Source organism: Canis lupus, chromosome 22, assembly GCF_011100685.1.
Source record: "Canis lupus familiaris isolate Mischka breed German Shepherd chromosome 22, alternate assembly UU_Cfam_GSD_1.0, whole genome shotgun sequence".
NCBI lineage: Eukaryota > Metazoa > Chordata > Mammalia > Carnivora > Canidae > Canis > Canis lupus.
Window position 1 is genome coordinate 46346011 of NC_049243.1, and position 24434 is coordinate 46370444.

The 24434-nt window shown below is 41.9% G+C and overlaps 2 protein-coding genes across 4 annotated transcripts in view; one reads left to right on the forward strand and one right to left on the reverse strand.

Annotated features, from left to right (window-relative positions):
- The window catches only part of CLDN10 (claudin 10), a 126552-nt gene extending 115917 nt beyond the window's left edge, over window positions 1–10635 (forward strand). For all 3 annotated transcript variants that reach the window (XM_038569876.1, XM_038569877.1, XM_038569875.1), the window contains exons 4-5: window positions 9481–9588; window positions 10171–10635. In XM_038569876.1, coding sequence (XP_038425804.1) covers window positions 9481–9588; window positions 10171–10294 — 232 coding nt within the window. In that variant the 3' untranslated portion in view covers window positions 10295–10635. The remainder of the gene's footprint in view (window positions 1–9480; window positions 9589–10170) is intronic.
- Window positions 10636–12557: 1922 nt separating this feature from the next.
- Window positions 12558–24434, reverse strand: part of DZIP1 (DAZ interacting zinc finger protein 1) — a 51878-nt gene continuing 40001 nt past the window's right edge. Inside the window, 8 exon segments of the mRNA NM_001166008.1 lie at window positions 12558–13401; window positions 14909–15083; window positions 16854–16984; window positions 18216–18409; window positions 20010–20063; window positions 20663–20792; window positions 21093–21255; window positions 21735–21874. Coding sequence (NP_001159480.1) covers window positions 13325–13401; window positions 14909–15083; window positions 16854–16984; window positions 18216–18409; window positions 20010–20063; window positions 20663–20792; window positions 21093–21255; window positions 21735–21874 — 1064 coding nt within the window. The 3' untranslated portion in view covers window positions 12558–13324.

Sequence of the window (24434 nt, forward strand, 5' to 3'; positions counted from 1 at the left end):
TCCATGCTCCATGACACTTCTAGCGAGGATGGTCAGTCAGCCAGCCGTGGTGTATCGACTCTCTGTCTGCATCTCCCTTAGAGTGGAAAAACTGAGTATGCCGGTGGAGATACGCTTAAGGGAATGGGGACAGGAGGCAGCATACACATACTGTTTAAGAGTGAGGACCTGGATCCAGTACCTCTTGGCTGCCTGTGAATAACCCCAGCTCTGCCGGTTATTTGTTGTGAAACCATGAAGGAAGTTACTTATCTTTTCTGGCTATTGTGTTCCTCATCAGTAATATGGGGACAATAAATATTCAGCTATTTAGAACCATGCATCACACATAGTAAGGACTCAGTAAATGTTAACTATTATTTTCAAGGATATTGACCCTTACACAGAGAATGTTAATGTTGCAGCTCACTACTTTATGTCGTATATTAAGGTTAGCCATTGAGAGATGGATCCTGAAATGTTGGAGGCCTGGTAGAGATGATAACCATCATAAGATGCTTGGCTCTCAAACAGAAGGCAGATTTGAAAGGAAGCCAGCATGGGACCATTTAAAAGAAATAAGGCTTGAATAATTTTTTCTTTCTGATCACCTGGTTTTTAGCACTGAGTTAGAGATCTGCAACCACTTGAAACCGTCAAATGCATAGACGCTCTTAAGACCCTTCTCCTGAGAACCATCCTATATGCTTCTCCCCCCAACACCTGGTTTGATCCTAAAACACTTTCAGGTAGTCTGTGGAGGATTCTGAACAAAATGTGGGATACATTTTTAATTGACCCATGCTTTTTTTGCTCCAAGTTCATCTGCATATTTTTGTTTCAACACAGATAGATGTGCACACCCACTTGTGCACACATGGATTCTTGACCTGCACTCAGCAGCGCTGGCCGTGCCCTCAGGGGTCGCAAGGCAGCATCTATTGTCTTAGGAATTTCCTGTCTGGACGTACAGTCCCCTCTGGGATGTCCTCTTATGCAGACTTCACAGTTTGTGCGCAAACGAGTTACTGCACCTACTTTGAGCATTATGACTCAGCACATCATTTCTCACTTGAAATCAAAGAAAACCCCATAAGCCCCTCCAATGTCCTCATGAATGGCGCTCAAGGGCATGGACATTGCTAAACAACAGATTTGTTTTTGAATTGAACTATGTAACTTTGGGGACAGGAGATGTTTCTTTGAGGTTGTAAGTTACCTTGGCTACCAGTATATTCAGTTATACTGTGGATGTTTTTAAAAAATTTCCCTGAATACTTGGCAAGAATTAGGACTTCTGTAAAGATAACTCACTGTGTGCCTTACAGGCCCTTGGAGGGGGATTGGCGGCAGATAGGCTGAGTCAGGTTTCAGAGTTAGATCTCCCCTCGGTTCCTGGCCCTGTCCTTCCCCCTCTGAGATCTGAAGGGAGATGCAGTTGTCTGTCTGGATAAGAGAGCTAGTGCCTTCTGCTTCTCAGTGTTAAGAGGATTGAAGAATATAACACATCTAAAGCGTTCACTACAGCAGCATGACCAAGACCAATAAGTATTACCTGTTAGGAAGCTATACCGTTCGTAGAATTCTGAACGACCTGGTTGACAAATCATAACAGAAAGATAATGTATGTATGTCTATCTTAATCTGGCCACGGAAGAGCAATTTAGATTTGGCATAAAAAAAAATATCAGTCTATATATTGAGTTTCCTAAATGTGAGAATTCTCCATGAAGTTTCCATATATCAGTGGATGCTTATTATTTAAATGACCCATCCTACTTTAGCCACCATTTGGGAAGCACCTGCTACTACTTTGTAAGCCTCCTGGGAAGCCATGGGTGTGAAATCCTATGGCATCTTGCAGGCAGTGGGAGAGAACTGTTAGCCGAGAGGTTTGTGGAAGGGCAACTAGACTGTGAGCAGGGTGGGGAGGCTCACAGGCTGGGTGGGCACTGCACAACTCAGACTAGTAACTGGGCCCCCAGAGGAAGAGTGTGGAATAATGAGGGTGAATATGTTTGTGGACAATACCTGTAGGATACTTCTTTAATAGAAAATCTATGCATGCAGTGATATAGACCTTGGATTATATAAGCCTATGAATTGAAGAAAGTTTATTTTAGGCAGTAATCTTTAAAAGAATGGCATACCAGGGGAATTAAATTTTAAAATGTTCACATTGAGGGCAACCCCGGTGGCGCAGCAGTTTAGCACCGCCTGCAGTCCAGGGTGTGATCCTGGAGACCCGGGATCGAGTTCGACGTCGGGCTCCTTGCATGGAGCCCGCTTCTCCCTCTGCCTGTGTCTCTGCCTGTTTCTCTCTCTCTCTGAATGAATAAATAAATAAATCTTTGAAAAAAAAATGTTCACATTGATAATATATGGTATATTTTCTAAACTTTGAACTTGATGATAGATAGTTGTTTTCAAGTAACTGGAGTATTTATTTTGGCTATTACCACTCTTGGTTAAAATGAGTAGGACAATATGTTTAAAGAAATACTATCTTAGGGGTGCCTGGGTGGCTCAGTTGGTTAAACATATGCCTTGGTAAATGTATGCCTTCGGCTCAGGTGGTAATTGGGGGAGCTGGTCTTGGGATGGAGTCTTGCATCAGGCTTCCTGCTGTGTGGGGAGCCTGCTTCTCCATCTCCCTCTGCTGCTCCTCCTGTTTGTGCGCATGCTCTCTCTCTCTCACTCTCTTTCTCTCTGTGTCACATAAATAGAATCTGAAAAAATAAACCGTATCTTGGATGTCAAAGACCTGGCTCCTGGCTCTGTGACTTTTAGCAAGGTCACTTCACTCCTCGGGGGGTCTTAAAGAAGGTGTTTTTTTTGTTTGTTTTTTGTTTGTTTGTTTGTTTGTTTGTTTTTTGCTAACCAGTTTTTGTTTTGTTTTTGGAGGTGCTGCATTTTCTTTCTTCTTCTTCTTCTTCTTCTTCTTCTTCTTCTTCTTCTTCTTCTTCTTCTTCTTCTTTTTTTTTTTTTTTTTCCCCAGTCCTCCATGCCATGATTTTCATTGCTACACTCACCTTTTTTTGTGCCGGGTGAGAAGACAGCCTGAGGGGAATTCAGACAAAATTCCATACCCTGGAGCTCGTGAGCCACGGAGAAGGCAGTGAGCTGGGGAGAGAGAAAGCTCCCTTCTCTCTGAAATGACAACCAAAAGTACATTACACTGATTGTATCTTCTCAGACTGATAAAAACTTTTATGTAGCTAAAGTATACATAAAGGGAAGAAGGAGTGTGGTGAAGAGCTTAAGGTTCGGAATCACATTTCTGGGTTTTAAATCCTGGTTTTGCTATTTACTTAGCCGAGGTATGGGTCAAGTGAAATTTCCCTGTGCTTCAGTTTGCTCACTTGTAAAATGAGATAGCAAGACCTATCTCTCAGGATTGTGATGAAGATTGGATATAATTATGCAAAAAAAAAAATCTTGGCACACACACCAAAATCCTAGTACAGTGAGCTGACGGTAATAGTAGCTATTGTTGTAAACATTTACTTGAACCACATCTCTGTGGATCTGGGACTGAGCAAAAACATGCTCTTCTGATGCTGCTGTTAAATTTCATTACAATCTGGTGTCATTATTTGCTTCATATCTGACCATCCCCGCTAGACGCTGAGATCCTTGAGAGCAGAGCTGTGTCTCTCTCGTCTATCTCAAAACACATGATGAGCACAATGCCAGCTTGTCATTTCTGTGGTGGTGACCCGGGTAGGCTACACGAGCTGCCTGTGGATGGCAAATAAGTCATGACGGGCTGGGGTGCAAGGAAGAAAAAAGAGGAGGTGCAAATAAGAGATGTTCTCTAATCCATTCCCTCAGATTCCCGTGAAGATTACAGGGCTGAAGTATGAGGTCAAGTGCGAGGTGATCAGAATTAAGGCCTCCGGGTGTGGTCCTACTTCTCTAGGGCCCCAGGCACAGCCAGATGGATGAGAATGATTTCACCCAACAGTGCAGAGGATATTTTCTTTTCTTTTCTTTTCTTTTATTTTATTTATTTTATTTATTTTATTTTTTAAAGATTTTATTTGTTTATTCATGACAGACACACACACACACACACACACACACACACACACACGGAGAGGGGCAGAGACACAGGCAGAGGGAGAAGCAGGCTCCATGCAGGGACCCCGACGTGGGACTCGATCCCAGGTCTCCAGGATCATACCCCAGGCTGACGGCGGCGCTAAACTGCTGGGCCACCAGGGCTGCCCGCAGAGGACATTTTAATGCCTTAGATCATTATGGTTCTTTTTTGTGGGAATTTTTAGGTGATTAATCTGTGTTTTCATTTCTCTGTATAGAGGTACAGTTTTCCCCTATTTACTAAATTTACTTTCAATTACATAAATGAGTTGAAGTCAGACAGGCAGCTTTTGATTAGTCCTATCAACCGAGCGGATTATTTGAGGTACTCTAAAAACAATGTTTTGATCCATGAACTGAAGTTCTGTCCTCACCATGACAATAGTGGATCTGTCTGGTGCTAAGCAAATTTATAGCTTTTCAGAATAATGAAAAAGATGTTGGCTATCATAACAGACCAATAAAGAGGGTGTGCTCTGAGTTGGGGAAGCTGGTCTGGCGCCAGGAGGATATTGCTAATGAAAGAAAGACCTGCAGCAGAGCATCTGAAATGTGGTGATCTTCTGAGGTTTTAAAGTTAGCTTCTTAGCGTTACCAAAAAACGAAGATTTCCAGGTAGAGACTAAGCTTCCCAGTGAGTGTCAAAAGAGGCATGCTTTGGAAGAAATTTGAGTGGATATTACATTGCTCTCTCTCAATCCCGGCTTTCAGTAATGCCAGCCAGTTTTTGCCAGATCACAGATCACAAGCACTGATGGGTGTGAAGTCAAGTCCCTGATGAGTAGGTCAGCTATATGTGTCTTTCCATAGAATGCAGAAGCAAACATCTCTGCAAGAGAAAGAACTGAGTCACAAAAGCCAGCTGTTAAAAATTACTGGTGTAGACATGGAGTCTCTTAAAGACTTCAGCTCTAAGCTGGTACTGTTTACTGTTTGTCTCTCAGAGAATACACAAGGAACTCACATGGAAATGATATTATTCTTGGAGTAGAATCTGTATTTACTGACTTAAAGAAAAATGAAAATATATTTCTTATTTTTAAATATTTTATTTATTTGACAGAGAAAAAGAGAAAGAGAGAGAGAGAGAGAGAGAGAGAGAGAACAAACAGGGGGAGCAGCAGAGGGACAGGGAGAAGTAGACTGCCCGCTGAGCAGGGAGCCTGACACGGGGCTCGATCCCAGGACTCTGGGATCATGATCTGAGCTGAAGGCAGATACTTCACTGACTGAGCCACCTAGGTGCCCTGAAAATATATTTAAAAACAAGAATACACAAACTCACAGTTCTTCAGGAAGTTTTAAGAGCTTAAATGAATAGAAAGATACAAGTCCTGACATTTGGCCTGCCTGAGTAATTTATTCTGATTTGTGATGACATCATATATGTGTTTGCATGCTCCTTTGAGTGAGTTTTTTTTAAAATATTTTATTTATTTATTCATGATAGACATAGAGAGAGAGAGAGAGGCAGAGACACAGGCAGAGGGAGAAGCAGGCTCCATGCCGGGAGCCTGACGTGGGATTCGATCCCGGGACTCCAGGATCGCACCCTGGGCCAAAGGCAGGCACTAAACCGCCGAGCCACCCAGAGATCCCCGGATTTTTACTTTCTACTAACAGTTGAGGTTTTTAAAAGATTCACTGACATTTATCACTGCAGACATCCTGACGGAAGATTGGTCTTTCAGAAATATGAGTAACACCACCAAAAAAAATGGCAGGTGACTTGAAAACCAGATGCTTAAATCCTCTGGTGTCTGAGAAAAGGAAGGAGAATGGAGCTTTGAAAGGGCAAGGAACGGGGGGTCATGGAGGGCAGGCTCGAGAGCTGCTCGGGCTAAGTGCCGGATGCCTGGCCAACCCCGTACTCCTGTTTGAGATGACTCAAGAGCCATGGCTTATGATTTTCTATCACCATCACCCTTGGTTGGCCACTATTAATAATTAGAAGCTTATTTTTTTAAAGATTTTATTTATTTATTTATTCATTCATGAGAGACACACACACAGAGAGAGGCAGAGACACAGGCAGAGGGAGAAGCAGGCTCCATGCAGAGAGCCTGACCTGAGACTGGATCCCGGGTCCCCAGGATCACACCCTGGGCTGCAGGCGGCACTAAACCTCTGCGCCACCAGGCTGCCCTAGAAGCTTATTTTTAATCAACCATGGTACCCAGCACTGAATCATATTTTAGAAAGCTAAATATTTTTTTAAGAAAAATCTCAGAATGTTGCTTCAGGAGTTATTTACACTAAGACTAATACTGAGGCATAGTTTCATCAGGGAAGACAGCCTGAACTCTAGGAGGACAAAAACAGAAAAACAGAAAGTATCATTAAATAGTCATCCCATGATAATGTCCTACAAGTAGAAATGTTCAGTGTGCTCACTTTTAGCTGTGACAGCATGATGGGCATCCAGTGCCAGCTTACTACTATGGGACTTTCAGGCTTGTTGTTTTCTTTTAAGATTTTATTTATTTTGAGAGAGAGAGAATACACACACACAAAGGGCAGAAGGGGAGGGAGAAAATCTCAAGCAGAGCCTGATGTGGCGCTCAATCTCATGACCCTGAGACCAAGACATGAGCTGAAACCAAGACTTGGCCATTCAACTGACTGCACCACCCAGGTGCCCTAGGACTTGCAGATGTTTTAAAGAGGTCAGATGCCCTGCACCTAACAACCGGGAAGTCACTTTGCTTGTTTTATATGCATGGTTGCATTCAAACATCATAAAAGGAGGGCTGATTGTAGAAATTCAGGATATCCTTCTTAGATGTATGGCATGATATTTCATGAAGGTATCTTTCATAGGACAGTGAATTTTACCCTTTTGGTCTGGTCAGCTCTTTATCAATGGTACACTTCACTCTTGAGTCCTTTTGGGCCAGTTTTTTTTTGTGTGTGTGTAGACTGAAGGTGTTTTGTACCACTTTGCAGCAATCTTCTCTTTCTACCATTGCCTCTGCTGGGAGCACTTGGGGAAATTTCTTGGTTTCCAGAACATAGTTAGTGTTCTAAGGCAGGACGAGGTGGTTACCTGTAGCTGTTCTGCTGTGGCTGTTCCTTGCTTCAACAACCAATGGGGTTTCCCACAAAAGGCAACATAAGAGTGAGAAAAGAAGGGACCACATGAGATGAGCACTGGGCGTTATATGTTGGCAAATTGAATTTAAATAAAATATTTTTAAAAAGAAGGGACCCCAGGGCAGCATGTATCATGTGCATCACCTCTTCCCAGTTGTGCGCTCAGGCTATGAAATTGTCACCATAGGTAGATCTGGAAATGAGCGAGTAGACTGTACGTTCTTGATCTTCTGTGAATGTTGCTTCCAGATTGCACCCCGCTGGCAGTTGGGGCCACTCTTCCATTGCTGCTGTGATTCCGGTCACACCAGAGAGCCTACCCATGCCCAGCCAGGAGTTCAGCCAGTGACACGGCACAGAGAAACAGATGAGGCAGAACTTGGGACAGGCCCAGGCAGTACATGCCAGCTGCTCTCAGCAGTGTAGTATGGCCTTGAGACCTAAGCCTGCCCCTGCACCTGGTTCAGGGGACAGGCTGGGGAAGGAGCCCACTTTGGCCCTGCCTTGCCCCTTCTTACCTTCACTTCTTTTTTTCCTGTCTCAGCTCTTCTGTGGATTCTGCATGAACAAAAGAGACTCCTCCTGCTTGGACTTCATTTTATCCCCATTAGGTTGGGGGTAGTATCCATCAGTTTTTGCCTTGTGATGGAAATCTATGGGCCAAAAACTCTCGAGAATCACTTCTTTATTTAAAAAACGCTATTCTGGGGCACCTAGATGGCTCAGTCATTTAAGCATCTGCCTTTGGCTTGGATTGTGATCTCAGGTCCTGGGATCAAGCCCCATATCAGGCTCCCTGCTCAACAGAGAGTCTGCTTCTCCCTCTGCTCCTTCCCCTGCTTGTGCTCTCTCTCACTTGCTCACTCTCTCAAATAAATAAATCTTTAAAACAAAAAAGCCTGTTGTTCATAAAAAGGATCGCCAAACATGAAAACACAGAGCCCTAACATTTTGACATACTTTTTTCATTCCTTACTTGTTTTTCTCGGTGAGTGCTCTTCCCCTAAAACCATTTCCTCTAGCCCTCCACTGTAAATGATTTTTTTTGTTGTTTACTCTAGCATTATTTGTACCTTTTGTGGGGACCTACCCAAGGTAGGGGCTGTCTTGTTGATCTTGTTCATCTTTGCATCTGCTTGAGGCATCAGCAGAGTACTGTGGCCAGCCAGATAGCTGTCGGTCACTAAATGATGTTATTTTGTATTTATTCCCCACTAGATTGTGGTGAGAAGCAAGATAACGCTGTATGTAGCACTGACTTTTTATGGGCTCTGTTGACAAGGAAAAACTTAACTTTTTCCCCTCTCCACTCTCCTGGGTTCTCAGCTAAGACCGTATAAATCAGACTGACAAAAGACAGGTTAACAAGAGAAAAACAGAGTTGGTTAACATGAGCATCATGCAGATGTGTAGGAGTACCCAATGCTCAAAAGGCTGGTTAGAACTCGGGCTTCTATGGCATCCAAATAAAAGAACAGTAAGCTCAGAGAGAAGTGACAAGACAAGGGAAAAGGATATTGAGCTTCTGGGGCAGCAAATTGTAGGAACACAGATCTGTGGGGGAACTAATGGAAGACAGGACTAGTTAGTAAAGTTTGTTACGAAGACTCCCCTGTGCCTTTTGTATGCCCCCCTGGTATACGGTTGTCTCTGGTGGTTGACTTCAGTCCTTCCTGGCAGGAGGGGTGGGGGGGGGAACATCTTTAAAGATGTGTATCCTGCTGCAGGGTGTGTGGGAAGGGCCAGAGAGCTTTTCTTGTATGTGCTTTTCTGTTGTTGCCTTCAGCTCAAAATAATCCTCATGCCCATGTGGCCTCTCTGGGGCTGGAATATTTTGCCATCCTTCAACACCTTGTATGTGATTTGCAAATCCGTGTCTATTGAACTGAATTAAGCTGAAAGCAAAAGCTACCTGCTGTTTTCTAACTGGAGTCTGCTAAATAATTTACCCTGCATAGCAGAATAAATAGATGGAAAGCTTTGTGAGCTTCAGACAGAGCCCAGAGGAAAGATACTGGCTGAGCTGGGAGGTTTGGGCTTTTCAGTTGGCTTTGCTTCTGCTTGGCCTGCGGGGATCACTTCATCTTCCTTTTAGGCAGTTGGGGAGATACAATCAAGTGATGGCTAGAAAAACACTGGGTAAAGTTTAAAGCGTGATACAGATGCAAGATGCTATTACTTCCTACAAGCTCTAGTAGCAAAAGTTTATGATGAGCATCTAGTATAAACATTGGCTCACTAGTCTTAGATACTGTTTACTCCCAAATAAGTAAGCTGTAATATTTGTGTAATACTTCCTCACAGGTATGAATTAGGAGCTGCTTTGTTTATTGGATGGGCAGGAGCTTCACTCTGCATAATTGGTGGTGTCATATTCTGCTTTTCAATATCTGACAACAACAAACCCCCCAGGTATGAAAAAGAGACAGACATGACCTGTTAAAATGATTACAGGTAGGGCAAATTATAGATAGCTCACATGATTCTTAGAAATGTCAAAAAACTAGAATTGGTAAAAGGAACATATAGCAAATATATTAAATATAATACAGTGAATAGAATGTATAGTTCATTAAAGTTAATTAAAAAAAACAGAGCTTGTCCTGCTTACGTTTCTGAGCCGTTTCTGTAAGCAGGATAGGTCTTACTGTGGGGCATATTCTTCACCTTGGCCTCATCATTTTCACATAGGCAGAAATTACCGATGAAGGTCACTATGGTCCCCTAGGGTCTGGGAAGAGGAGGTTTACGAGTAAAACTGAACTAATGAACAAGCCACGAGTTTCTTCTGCTGAGATTCACATCGACACACTGTTGAGAAATGACAGTGAGATATTTAGGGGGTGGGGGAGGAGGTGGGCGTGATAGAGGAGGAGAGAAAGCTAGCTAAAAGTAATCAGGGAGAGCCTGAAACTTAGCTGGGACAGCAGCAGGGGGAATGGTTTCTGCCTTCCATGTAAAATAGGAGCTACCAAACTGTGTTTTGCCTTGCAGGATGGGATATGCATACAATGGTGCCACATCCGTTCTGTCTTCTCGGACAAAGTATCCTGGTGCAGAAGGAGATTTTAAAACCACAAACCCTTCAAAACAGTTTGATAAAAATGCTTATGTCTGAAAAGAGCACTGCTGCAAGCTGTCTTATAAAAGTGAACTGTTCACACAATGATCCCCTCAAAGCCCTCCTCTAATCCGCACTCAAACTATTTTTAAAATATGAATTTGGAGAATTTTCTGATTGTATGGCTGTAAATGTTCTAATCATTTTCTGTTGAGGCTTTCTATAAAAAATAAACAGGTTATTTACAGGATTTGTATATATTTTATACACTTATAGAACATGTATTTAGCACTGAGGGATCAAGTATTTGTAACATAGCCTCTCCTTAATCGTTCAGACATGGCATTCTTTGTCCTCATTCCTTGTTTCTTTTCCTATATTAAACAGAAGGTGTGTAAGGAGTGTGTCTTGTGAATGGTGGGAGGGCAGTCTGAGACAGTTCTCAAAGGATGTTTGAGTTGAATGGACAGGTTACTGGTTGTGTAGCGATGACTCCTGCTTTTTTTTTTTTTTTTTTAAGATTTTTATTTATTTATTCATGAGAAAGAGAGAGGCAGAGACACAAACAGAGGGAGAAGCAGGCTCCATGCAGGGAGCCTGACGTGGGACTCGATCCTAGGTCTCCAGGATCAGGCCCTGGGCTGAAGGCGGCACCAAACCGCTGAGCCACCCAGGGATCCCGGACCCCTGCTTTCTGACCCCTGTTTGTCACCCAGTGTGATTCTCAGTGAACCGCTCAAGGAAAGGCTAATGGGGCTGAGACATCAATGCCCATTGCCTGGCATATCCACCTTAAAGAGCTGATTAGGCTTCTCTGATACAGAAAGCTGGAATACTGGGCTGGAATGTCAGCATGAGCCCAGCTAGAGATGCTGGTCATGGCTGAAGTTGTAGCCAACTGAGGAAGGTCCCAGAGCCTGTATGGCACCTGCCTGGCTCAGAACCGATGGGCAAGTTCTGGTGCGTCTCTGGGGGCCCTGTGTGTACAACCAGGCTGGATAATGGAGAGACTGACCATTTTTCAAGGTACTTGAATTGAACATAGCCATGCAAGACTTAAAAGGGAAAAATATTATTTGGAGATGTTCAATGGGAAGAGGAAATGAACAAGTTTGTTACTAAAAAAATTATATATGTGAATATATAATATGTAAGATCTATAAAAATCTATATAAATATGAAATAGTAAATATAAGAATATAAAAGTATATAATACAATATATATAATATATAATATATCTTCTAGGGACACAAATGAACTGAAAGCCACAAGGAAGTTTAGATGCCCTGTGTGGGGGCAGGATTTTATGAGTATGTGTTTAAAACCAAGTGTTTTCAGAGCTGCACCGGTGAAGGTGATGTTCAGGTTGTACTGACGTGTTCTAGCTCCTGAAGAATTTAGTGGGAGGACAGGGTGAAAGGACAGGAAAGCTCTGTCAGGAACCACAAAGATGTTAGCTGTGCATCAGTGAGGGGAAATACAAGGTCCAAACAAAATCGAAACAACCACATCCCTAAGAACAGTGCCGTAGGACTAAAGAAATGAGTTAGAGGAGTGACCTTTGTGACACAGATATGCCAACTTAATTTCTATACTGGGTCTGCTTAGCAGAAGCTCATCCCATTTCTCCTTCCATCAAGTGTGAAGACCAGGGGGCAGACACGGAGCTTGGAATGGAGACCCAGATAACACTTGGTCTTGCACTTTCTAGTTGTATGCCCCCTTGGCAAGTTACTTCCTAATTCTACATTTTCCACATCTTCAGGATGAGGATTATGATAATCACCGTGTCCCAAAGTTGTTCTGATGAATGAATGATGCATGCTACAAAAGCAAAACAGACCCAAGTAGCTCAATAAACATCTGTTGGAAAAGTACCTGAGGGAGTGCAGTGTGGCCGGGTGCCTTCTTAGGCTCAGAGTGGCTTGGGTGTGTTGCTTATCCCTGTCCTACTACATGAAAATTTGATTTGGCGTTTATTCGGGCTCTTATGTAGAACATGAGTACGTTCAGGATGTCGTGTGGCACAGCTAACAGGGCAAACCTAACCCACCAACAAGGTCAGCGTAGCTCAGAACTCATCCTTAATAACTCAACCGCAGTCACAATGATGTAATGGAGGGCTTTACTTGAAAGAGATCCAGAACCCAACAGACCATTAGTTAAAATGTTGCTTTGGAGGGGGAACAATACAGATAGTACCACAAAGTATAGAAAAATGTGGAAAACCAGTTTATATGAACTTTCTGACCACTGACAACTGTTAAGAACAGAACTAATTAGTTTTGAGGTACTTTATAATAATGGGTTGGGCATTCAAAAAAAAAAAACCAACCTACATACACATAGGAATTCAGCAATGTTCTTTTCTATTCATGTTCTGATAAATTAATTGACATTGAAAACAGCTACATTTTATTCGTAAAATATCCAAGGTAAGGATTATACTGCAGAAATGGTAAAGTTCTAAAATAATTGTTTGATAACAACATGCTTAACAGCTCAAAGCTGCATGTGGTATACGTATTTCTGGAAAATGTATTTAATGTGGGCCTATTTTTAAATTTAATATGGGCTATATTTTTATAATTCTAAGTTTACTTCTATATGAAAAATAACCAAGCTACTGTGAAAATTTCACTGATTCCACTATTTCACTTGTAAGTGTACTAACAGAATTTTGTAATAAAACACTTGCAGTGTGATAATGGACATAAGAAATATATATATAAAAAAAAGTTTTAATTCAAACCAAAACCTGTAAGTTTTAAAAAAATTCACTTAAAAACTACTTGAAAAAATACACTTAAACACTAGAGTACCGTTCTGAAGAAAACACTTTTTATGACTTCAATGACACATTACTTTTAAGCAGCAGAAGTCTTAAATGACTCTCTATGCTTCAAAATACTGTGGAAAGTTTTTGTTTTTCAGGACTGAATTAGGTGCTGTTCAAGAGACCCTGGTTCTTTGAGTCAGCTTCCTTGTTATTGGGGGAAATGCTGTAAGGCAGGAGTGCTCGGATCTTGTGGGCAGATGACGAATCCTGTTGGTGTCGGGACCCTCTGACTCCCAGGCTCTGGTTGTTACACATCTGAAGAGTCACTCCAATCCGTCACAGTTACTAGGCTGCTTTTCAGTGTGCTGGATTCATCTTGAAGACCTGTGGAGGGAGAAAGACATGGAGGAAGGGGAGCCTCAATGATCAGACCGGCCTAGAAGAATCCGTCCTCTGTCCCTCTGTGTCTGGTCTGCGGGCTAGTCCACACAACCCAGCTCCCGCAGGCTGTGGAGGAGGCTCCAGTGCAATCTGACCATGAAACAGCCACACAACCAGAATACCCTCATGGGACCCTTGTCCAGAGGCTTCCACTCAGCATCTCTCCTTCCCTGGTTCAGCACCTGGATAGGATCCTTAGCTGTGCTAATAGGACGTTTTGTTGTTGTTACTGACTCTGAGTGACAGGTGTAAAGAAAGGAGAATGAAATTGTAAGAAGCCCAGTGGAAATGAAATGGTAAATACAGATCTTCCCAGGGTAGATGAGCTTCAGTATGAAGTTCGTTAAGAAGGATCTTGAGTCCCTAAACCGTACCACGTGGAGACTTCTACTTGAATTCTGCCTCTAGACTGGTTTTCTTTGAAGGGGCATGAGTTCAGGGCCAGGGGAGAAGAGGAAGGAAAGGTATTCCGAGCGTCCTCTTGGCCCTGTGTACCGACGGTCACTACTGTGCACAGCCTGGTAGGTTCTGTCGGAAAAACACTTCAGACAGCACAGATAACCTAGCGATGGGCACAGCGTGGAAGTAAAGGCATGACTCATGTCCTGCAGGGAAGGAAAGACACAGCAGTGGCTCATCTTACAAAGTGAAGGGGCAAGAGATCCTGCTAAAAATGGAAGAGACAGATGGAGAGGTTTGCACGTATTCATTTAAAGCTACAGATCGGGGTCACCTGGGTGGCTCAGTGGTTGAGCATCTGCCTTCGGCTCAGGTCGTGATCCTGGGGTTCTGGGATTGAGTCCTACATCGGGCTCCTGCAGGGAGCCTGCTTCTCTCTCTGCCTCTGTCTCTGCCTCTCTCTCTATGTCTCTCAAGAATAAATAAAATCTTAAAAAATCATTATTTCATAATTAAAAAAATTAAATATATTGAGAGTTAAGTCACTGGACTTAGCCAGACCCTAGGACTCATCCAGGAACGGTATCAACTCTTGGTTTCATTTGTAATTCATCCCACTAGCAGCAATGTGGCAAGAGAAATCTTTCTTCCAAGGAAATAAAGGAAAACATTTAATAGTGTAAACAGATTAATACAGGAAGACTGCCAGAAGAACGGCCCCATTCAGCTGTAGGATCAAAAATTTTAATTTCTGCAAGGCAGCTGCATGAAGAAAATATTTGTATGGACATTTTCAAAACCAATGTGAAAATATAAAGACTAAAGATTAGGTCCAAATTAAATATGTACACAGATTAAAGGACTTTAAAAAGGAATAAATGTGCACAAAGCACACAATATAACAAGTATGCTTTGTGCAAACATCAAGATATTTGTTATACCAACAGTGTTTCTGCTTGATGATATTTTAACATAGCTTAATTAGATAGTTATAAAGATGAAACAAATAACTGGAAAATGGACTGAGCTTCAAGACACTAAAGCAGCAAACCTTCTCCCTTTGGCCCCTTCAGATTAGGTGCACCCCAGGCATTTGGCACTTGAGTAGAATTTGACTCATTCTTCACAGGTAGAGGTTCCTTCTGTTCTTGCCCAGTTTTTTTCCCCAGAGATTTATCTTCTTCCAAGGATGATATGTCCCAGTCATCATCATCCACATCTGCACACTGAAAGAAATACATGGAGAATAAGGAGTGCTTTTCTTTTTTCTATCTTTTCTTTTCTTTCTTCTTTCTTTTCTTTCTTTCTGATTTTATTTATTCATGAGAGACACAGAGAGAGAGGCAGAGACATAGGCAGAGGGAGAAGCAGGCTCCCTGTGGGGACCCTGGGATCATGACCTGAGCCAAAGGCAGATGCTCAACCACTAAGCCACCCAGGTGCCCCTGTAATGAGTGTTTCTTAAAAATGCAGCACATGTTAGTGCCCCTTGGTCATTTTTTGGCTAGACTGAGCTGCTGACACTAATTTGAAGTTGGGGAATCTCAGAGGATCCCCATCTGGTAATTTCTAGAGAGCAAGGAAACAAATTTGGAAAGCTGTGTGTGTTTTTTTTATAAGATTTTATTTACTTATTCATGAGACACACAGAGAGGGAGAGGCAGAGACATAGGCAGAGGGAGAAGCAGGCTCCACGCAGGCAGCCTGACGTGGAACTCAATCCTGGGTCTCCACCCAGGCTGTGCGAAAGCTGTGTTTTCTTTTCTTTTTTTTTTTTTTTTTTTTTAACTTTTTAAACAAGTCTGTTTAAAAAGCTGTGTTTTTAAAGCAGGCGGAACCACCTCTTTTATTAGTTTCTTGCCATGGGGATGTACAGGTTTCCTACCTACTCCACCAGCCATAAATTTAGAAAATCCCAGAAACAGGGTGCTCCCCAAGTAGGAGTGAGGCTGGGTTTGAGGCTCTGACCTATGGGATGATCTGACATTGAACTGCAGGGTGACATCCCACAAGGGCCTATCTGAAAGTAGCACACATTTCTACCTCGCCCTTTCTAAGGAAGACACATTAGCTTTCTCTTGAATGATGATGACTTCCTGTCATTTTTGGCTTGTACAACACTGATGGCACTAACTAATGAAAGCAGGACATAATGCTTTGGACTTACCAATAAACAAAAGTTAAATCTTAGGGGCACCTGGGTGGCTCAGTGGTTGAGCGTCTGTCTGCCTTTGGCTCAGGTTGTGGTCCCAGGATCCTGGGATCAAGTCCCCACATCAGGATCCCCACAGGGAGCCTGCTTCTCCCTCTGCCTATGTCTCTGCCTCTCTCTCTCTCTGTGTCTCTTGTGAATAAATAAATAAAATCTTTAAAAAAAGAAAAGTTAAATCTCAGAAACTAGTGACTATGACTCAAAGACCCCATCAATGCAGATGAGCTGCCCCCAGAAATACAACAGGATCTCTCCCTCCATGGAAACCCTTCTGATATCTTGGGGGTTGGAACCGCTCATAATGTGTCAGGACCTCTCCTCCACTCAGGGAGGAGAGCTCAGGCTCCGCCCTCATGTCTGATGGATTTCTCCACCAACTCTAGCGCCTAAGTGAGGCTAAGCACTGAAAAGTCCCTATTCTACTGCCAGGTCATGTGGCAGACCCGGATCTGAGGCCCCAGGTTCTAGCCAGTCACAGGTTTCTTTGTGCAAGCTACCTAATACTTATACCTGTCAAGCCAGACATGTGACAGGAGTTTGAAAACCTGTAAAACTGGGTAAGCACAGGGTGCCTTCTTGCCCATTATCATTTCAGTATCTTTGATTCCCTATGGCATGGAAAGAAATGCAGTAACACTGCAAACTAGATACAGTACAAATCTCAACTGCTGCTATACTAAATAATTATATTTGTTTTACATTTCACTACAAGACGGGCAATTATGGAATATTTGTTAAAAGATGAATTTCTTGGTGCATATTTAGCAAACAAAAATGATTTCACCTTTAGTTCTTCTTTTAATTCTTTTTTGATGAACGCCTCGGCAACATTAATCCCTCCAACTGGCTTATTTACATTTCTGTGATTTGAGACCGTCTTTTCAACTTTTTCAGTTAGTGTTTTAATGGAGGTTCCTATGTGACCAACAGAAAAGAGGTACAGTTCTAAAAAAAAAAAATCATTATCTTTCTTTGATTCTAAAATAACCGAACAAGCCACTTTGAAAGAGTCTGAACTTTGCAAATAATCATGTTTATTAAATTAAAATCAACTGATGTATTTTGGTGGTTGAAAAAAGTTACATTAATACATGTAATAATTTCTTTTAGAAAAAAATCATGATCCCCTACACTAGAAGCAATAAAATGTTCATTTTAAATCAAAGAAGGATGGTCTCACTCAAGCGATGATCAGAAACTTTAATTTCAATGAGGTAGTCTGTATGAGTGGAATATTCCTGTGGGTATTTTCAAAAGCAATATTTTAAAATTAGTTATATCTTACAGATTAAATAGGTGAATATAAATTGTATATAATAAATTAATTATATCAGATATGTTTAAAATATGTAATTTTTCAACTTTATCAAACAGAATTTTTTTTTTTTTAAGAAATGACCCTTAACTCCAACTTCCCCTTTGGCAAATTATTGACAGTGCATCACTTGGATCTTATGTTCCTTTAGAATTGCCCCATCTCCCAAGGCAGCACAGAGTGTGAGAACAGCCAGCCGTTCCTTGTGTGTGGGTTGAACTGTGTCCCTCCACATTCAAGTGATGATGTCCTCACCCCCAGTATTTTGGAATGTGGCCTTCTTTGGAGATAAGGCCTTTAAAGAGGGAATCAAATTAAAGTGAGTTCATTAGGGTGGTCCCTAATCCAGTATGACTGATGTCCTTATAAAAATGGGAAATTTGGACACAGGTGCACGAACAGGGGGAGGGGGATGTAATGAGACATAGGGAGCAGATGGTCATCTCCAAGCCAAGGACAGAGGCTTAGACTAGATCTTTCCCTCCTGACCCTCACAAAGAACCAACCTTGTCACCCTTGATTTTGGCCTTGTAGCTTCTGGAATGGAGACAAATTTCTGTTTTATGCCACAAGGCTTGTAGGACTTTGGTCCAACAGCCCTAGGAAATGAATACACATAGGCATTCCCAACTCTTTCCTCTCCTTCCACTTGAGCATCAATACTGGCTAAGCCCTGTGTGTGTGTCTTCCTTAGGCAGCAGTGGTGGTTGGGTTAGCCCCATCCTCTCCCTGAGTGCTTTCCCAGCTCCTGCTCCCAAGGCTTAATGCTCCAGTTGGGAACCACTGTCCTGAACAAAATTTCCAGAAAGATTCTCGATAACCAGAGCTCACCTGTGGGCTTGGGAGAAATATCAGAATCCTCAATTTCACTTCCCTCGGTCCAGTCAGTATCACTTTTGACAATGTTCTTTCCAAAGCCACTCTTGTTGCTTTTGGAGGACTGCACCGGAAGTAGGTCTGGGGATGCGCATGCCTGGAGGAAGTCATCTGCGTCCAATTCTTCCTCTGAACTGAATGGAGGGGTCCTAAACAAATGAAAACCCAAGCAGGGGCCCCGTTTTTGCATTTCAGGATTTGGGGAAAAGAAATCTTTTCTGCAATCCAACGATTCCATCTTTTAAAATAGTATCATTACATATAATAGCACTGCACTTTACAAAGTGCTTTTACCTACACATCGCATTTGCTTCATCACATGACTTAGCATCCCATTTTAAAGTGGGTGGGGGAACGGGCCAGATGGGGGATGGGCACTCAGGAGGGCACTTGTTGGGATGAGCACTGGGTGTTGTATGGAAGTGATGAATCACTAAATTCTACTCCTGAAACCAATATTGTGCTGTTAAGTAACTAGAATTTAAATAAAAAGTAAAAAAAAAAAAAAAAATTAAAGTCAATTGTCTAGGCAGAATGCACATAAGGCTGACAGTAGCATGTGCACTTGGAAATTGTTGCATGAGTGCTTTTTTTTTTTCCCACAATTAAAAAAGAAGAATTTAAAAGAATGAAAAATAAAGTGAGATAGAAGTTCAGAGCAGTGTACATTCATTTAAGAATATTCTTTGAGCACTTAAATTCCAGACTTAATTATACTACATCCCATGAAATAAGGCTCTTCCTATGAGGTTATGTACACAAAAAGTGCTTTTGAAAGATAAATCGTTTATTGTCTCCAGTATATTTTATTTATACTGTCTCCACTATATATCACAATGCCTCAAGAAGAGATACTTATAGCATTAATGTCTCCAGAAAAAGTCAATGATGAAATTCAGTTATAATAAAATGAGTTTCACTTATAATTAATAACAATAATATACCTATAATGTATTAAGTCCCTATTAAGTGCCACGCCCTGAGGCCAAGCTCTTTCCTTTTTAAACATACAGCTTTTTATTTTTATCTATTTTACATTTTTTTAAAAGTAGACTCCATGCCCAATGTGGGGCTTGAATGCACAACCCTGAGATCCAGAGTCGTGTGCTCCACCAACTGAGCCAGCCAGGTGCCCCAGGTGTCCCTTTTCATATATTCTTTTTTTTTTACCCTTTTCATATATTCTTAATTTGTACAACCGTCCTGTGAAAAAGGCAGCATTGTCCCATTGAACAGATAAGAAAACATGCTTTAGCAAGTAAGCAACTGAATCAGTGGCATACTGTTTATGACTGACTATGATTCTTAGTATCCTAAGAAGGCCTAAGACGTAAGGTCTAGGGCCATTATCAACTTCTACAAGGACGGAGATACTACAATATCATCTGACTACACTATCAGGGACCCAGCCACTGAAAGACAACATCATTCATTTAATTTACTGTGCTTATTGAAAATTACGGGACCCTAAAGTGAATGATGGAAAGGATGCTGGGTGGTCCCACTTCTTAGTGGGGGCCACAAGATGATAAGTGCTTTGACTTACATAAAATCTGATAAAGAAACAAAGACATGTCACAAAGGAGTAACAAATTAATTATGATGTTTAATAAGTAGGGCTTTATTTTATTTATTTATTTTTTTAAGTAGGGCTTTAGTTAATTGTGGTACACATACTAATTTACAATAAAACGAATGTTCAGTGGAAATAACTTTTTAAATGCCCTCTCCCCACTCCCAAGTACTCACGTAATAGTTGAAGATTTTCTGGGAAAATGATCTTCAACGATATTTTTCTTAATTCTAAAAAACAACAGAAAGCCGTTTCTAAACAGCATGGGTGAATAATGTAATTTAATATAAATTTCTATGGAATTGGGGAGTCTTGCTTTTGAACACACGCTAAAGCAGACGAACAGCAACAAGTGTGTTGGTACCAGTAACGGGCTGGCAGGGACTGTAAGCATGACTCTCTGCTGGGGCAAACACTGTTGTGAGTTAAATGTCTGTGTCCCCCTAAAATCTACACACTGAAGCCCTAACCCCCAAGGTGATGCTCTCTGGAGGCTGGGCCTTTGGGAGGTGATTACGTTTGTTTGAGGTCATGAGGGTGGCACTCCCATAAAGGGATTAGTGTCCTTTTAAGAAGAGGAAGACGGATCAGACCTCTCTCTCCCTGCCGTGGGGGACACAATGAGAAGGTGGCCATCTGCAAGCCTAGAAAGCAAGCTGCCACCAGAACCTGACCTTACTACACGTTGATTTCAGACTTCCAATCTCCAGAAGTGTGAGAAAACACATTTCTGTTGTTTAAGCCACTTGGTCTGTGGTATTTTGTTATGGCCACCCAAGCTGACTAGGATAAACATTAATACAGACATGTTAGGATTGAATCTACTTACTTTGGAGCAGACGTCCTATCAGTAAAGACAGGTCTTTGTCTAATCAGTGGTCTGCTTCGGGGCGGAAGCTGTTTCGCCTTTGGTATCTCTCCAGTTGAAAGGGTATCCATTTGAGAAGCACTGCACTTATCTGGAATAGTAGTGTCATAAATGAGTCTCCATGGCCTTTATGATCAGTGAGTGAAAAGCACAAGAAAATACTACAATACTGTCTTCACTGACAGTTGAAGCCAAAAGCCCATCTCTTGGGTCTAGAGTCCACACTATAGGCATTTTTAAAAATAAAAATAAAATCCAAGACCAACAAATGATGACTCCAACAGTATTAGACTTGCCAATCAAGTAGTCTGAGAACCATTTAAAACTATGAAAGCTGATAGGATGTCATTCCTATGCACAGAAATGAAATGGCAGTCGGTAACAGGCTTACCCAAGGACAGTAAGGTTCTCTCTTCAATTTTACAGCTGACCTCATGTTCAAGGAATTCTCGAATTTGCTGAATATTGGGTATATGTCTTTCTTGTTCATGTCTTGCTGATTCTACCATTCTTAGCACCCTACCGAAGTGATCACTTGGAATACCACGTATATCCTGAAGAAATCAAATGTTAAACTAATTATCCTGGGGTGGTCTTCATTTCATGAACGTTTGTCAGCATAAACTGTACCAAGCTTTTGTCTCTAATTGCTGCATGTGAGGTAAGGGACACCCCAACATAGAACACAGGATCTGGCCTCAAAAGGAGCTCCCAGCGCAGTGGGACAGAGGGTGTGTGTGTGTGTGTGTGTGTGTGTGAGAGAGAGAGAGAGAGAGGGGGGGGGGGGGGGGGAGAGTGTTCATGACTGGTTAGTGGTACCAGGCTGTGAGTGCCCAGGACCCAATGCACAGAGGGGTGTGTATACGTGTGTGTGTGTGTGTGTGTGTATACTAATCAACAATGCAAAGTGGGCCATCAGGATAGAATGAGTCATAAGGACAGAACACACATCCCTTCTCTTCTCTGATCCTTTCCTACTAAGAAAACAAAATACAACACAGCCAGCAAATGTTCCTGAAATGAACGAGCTTACCGCATTAATCCCCAAAGTTTCCAGTTTCTCTAGCAAACTCTGCTCCAGGACTCTCCTTATCTCCTTGGTGAGGCAGGGGTTACTCTTCAAAGCTTTCCTTAAATGGATCTTGTTATTTAATTTCTGTTCAGTCTCCCTTCCTGAAATAAGGTTTATGAAGTATGTTATAAAAGTTAAATACATAAAGTCTCTCAGCAGAAACTGGCAAAACACCACTTTAAAGCAGCAAGCAAGCATTTTGTAATGTGTTAAAGTTTTTGGACTCTGACCATTCGGCACAATATATAATGCTAGAGTATCACAACTTTTAAAACTGTCTTAAGTTGGCTTCAAAACTTCGGCGCCTTTAAAGACTCTTTCTTGACCACTTAACCAAATTATTACCAGGTAAAATAATGCAAGAGAAATGCCTGTATAGAAGCACAGTAGATAAAACAAATTCCTTAGAAATTCAGTGGCTCAACCTAAAATTATTTTACTACTTCCTGAAGAATTCCTTTCCTAAATTGTTAGAATTTATGTATAATTTTTTGAAGAAGCCCATGTATATATATATTTTAGAGATTTTATTTATTTATTCATGAGAGACACACAGAGAGAGACAGAGACGTAGGCAGAGGGAGAAGCAGGCTCTCTGCGAGGAGCCTGATGCCAGACTCAAGCCCAGGACCCTGGGATCATGACCTGAGCCCAAGGCAGATGCTCAATCACTGAGCCACCCAGGTGTCCCAGGAGCCCGATGTATATCAAATAGTTAGGCTTTTATTTAATAAATTCAGTAGTTTATATAAAATTTCAAAATGTGAAATTATCCCTCCCAAAATATTTACCAAAGTGAAAATGAGGTTAACAAGAGTCTTAGGAAAAGTATATTCTGTTTAAAACAATCTATAATTAAGGGCAAAGAAAAAATAATTGGTCAGATTCTCCTAACTTTTCTTTCCTTGTTCCTCTTTCATTCCCCCCCTATAAAATGTTGCGTTCAAGAGCGTTTGGAGAAGGGGTGTGGCTACATGACCCTGAAGGATGGAGTCTTAGGTCAAAGCAGAGGGAGGGCTTGATGTAAGAGGCTCCCTACTGGGCTGTTCAGACCCTTCGTGAACATCCAAAGCCAGATCTGGAGAACGCAACAACAGGGCTGCCATTCTGGAGTCTAGTCTCCGGGCATGGGCGTTTCACCCAAAAGGTGATGTCGAGTGCCAGCACCTAGTAGGGCGGGAGTGGCAAGGGCCACCTATTCTGAGGCACAGCCTCGCCCACCACAGTAGATGGGAGTTTTAGGGACCCACAGCATTCGATTGTCAGAATAAGCACACAAAATGTCCCACATTTCAGACATTCTCCAAACCCTAGTTCAACTCCAGCAGTGAAGAGTATTACTGTTCAGGGGCGCCTGGGTGGCTCAGTCGGTTAAGCATCTGCCTTTGGCTCAGGTCATGACCCCAGGGTCCTGGAATCAAGCCTCATGTCCCTCTGGCTTCCTGCTCAACGGAGAGGCTGCTTCTCCCTCTCCTTCTGCCCTCCCTCCTGCTCATGCTCTCTCTCGCTCTCTCAAATATATAAATAAAATATTTTTTTAAAAAAAGAATATTTCTGTTAATAGATGGTTTTGCTAGGGCAAAGTTAGTCAAATTACTGTGTGTACATTAAATAAAAGCTGAAGTCCTACAACGATAATGCTTTTCTATAATTTGGCACTGCAGCTTGCTAAACTGGAATCATGAAATTTTATAAGCTTATGTATTTTTTAATTTATTTTTTATAAGGTTATGTATTAATAAAAATCAGAAATAATCTTAAATTTTATATTTTCAGCATTCATGCTGCTTTCTCACCAATGTTTTCCAGTATTCTGGAGCCACGTTAAAAAAAGAAAAAAGCACTTCTGAAGGCACCTGGGTGGCTCAGTCAACTGGGTGCCTGACCCTTGATTTCAGCTCAGGTCATAATCTCAGGATCCTGGGATGAAGCTGTATATCAGCTCTGCATCAGCATCTGCATCATCTCTCTCCTTCTGCCCCTCCCCCATCCTCTCTTTTTCTTCCAAATAAATAAAATCTTAAAAAAAAAAAAAAAAAAAAAAGCACTCTGTCCTAGGAACAATACATCAAAATCTAGAGAGCGCAGCTGCAGCCATGGCCGTGCCGCTGGCTTTGGCTTGCTGGTTAGTCATCAAGTGTACAACTATCTAGGGCTAAAAAACGAGAAGAGGTACCAAGAGATTGCTTGGGAGTCCTGGCGCTACTACAGAAATAGACACACCTATCCACCCTGTTTACACAAAGGGCATTTTTTGGCCAGTACCCAGGATATAAAAGGAAATGCATGGACACACAGCCAGAGAGGCTCCAGGCTCTGACTGCTCCAGGACGGGTCAAGCGAACTAAATTTGGGTTCATCCTCAACCCTGATGACAAGCTCATTCTGGTGCAGGAGTTTCCCAGAATGACTGCAAATTAAACATTTCCCTCTGCCCTCAGATTCACTTTATATGTTGACACTTGTTTTGGATTCATTTATGAATAATTAGAAAACTCTTCATAGGAAAGACTCTTAACAAGACCTGGCCTGACCAGTGGAAGCAAGAAAAAGAATATAGAAAGGACAGGGGAAAAAAAAAGTTTTTAATGTAAAGGTAGAATTAATCCCTGGAAAGTCCATCACAACTGAAGATTTGAATCAAAGCATATATTGCTCACC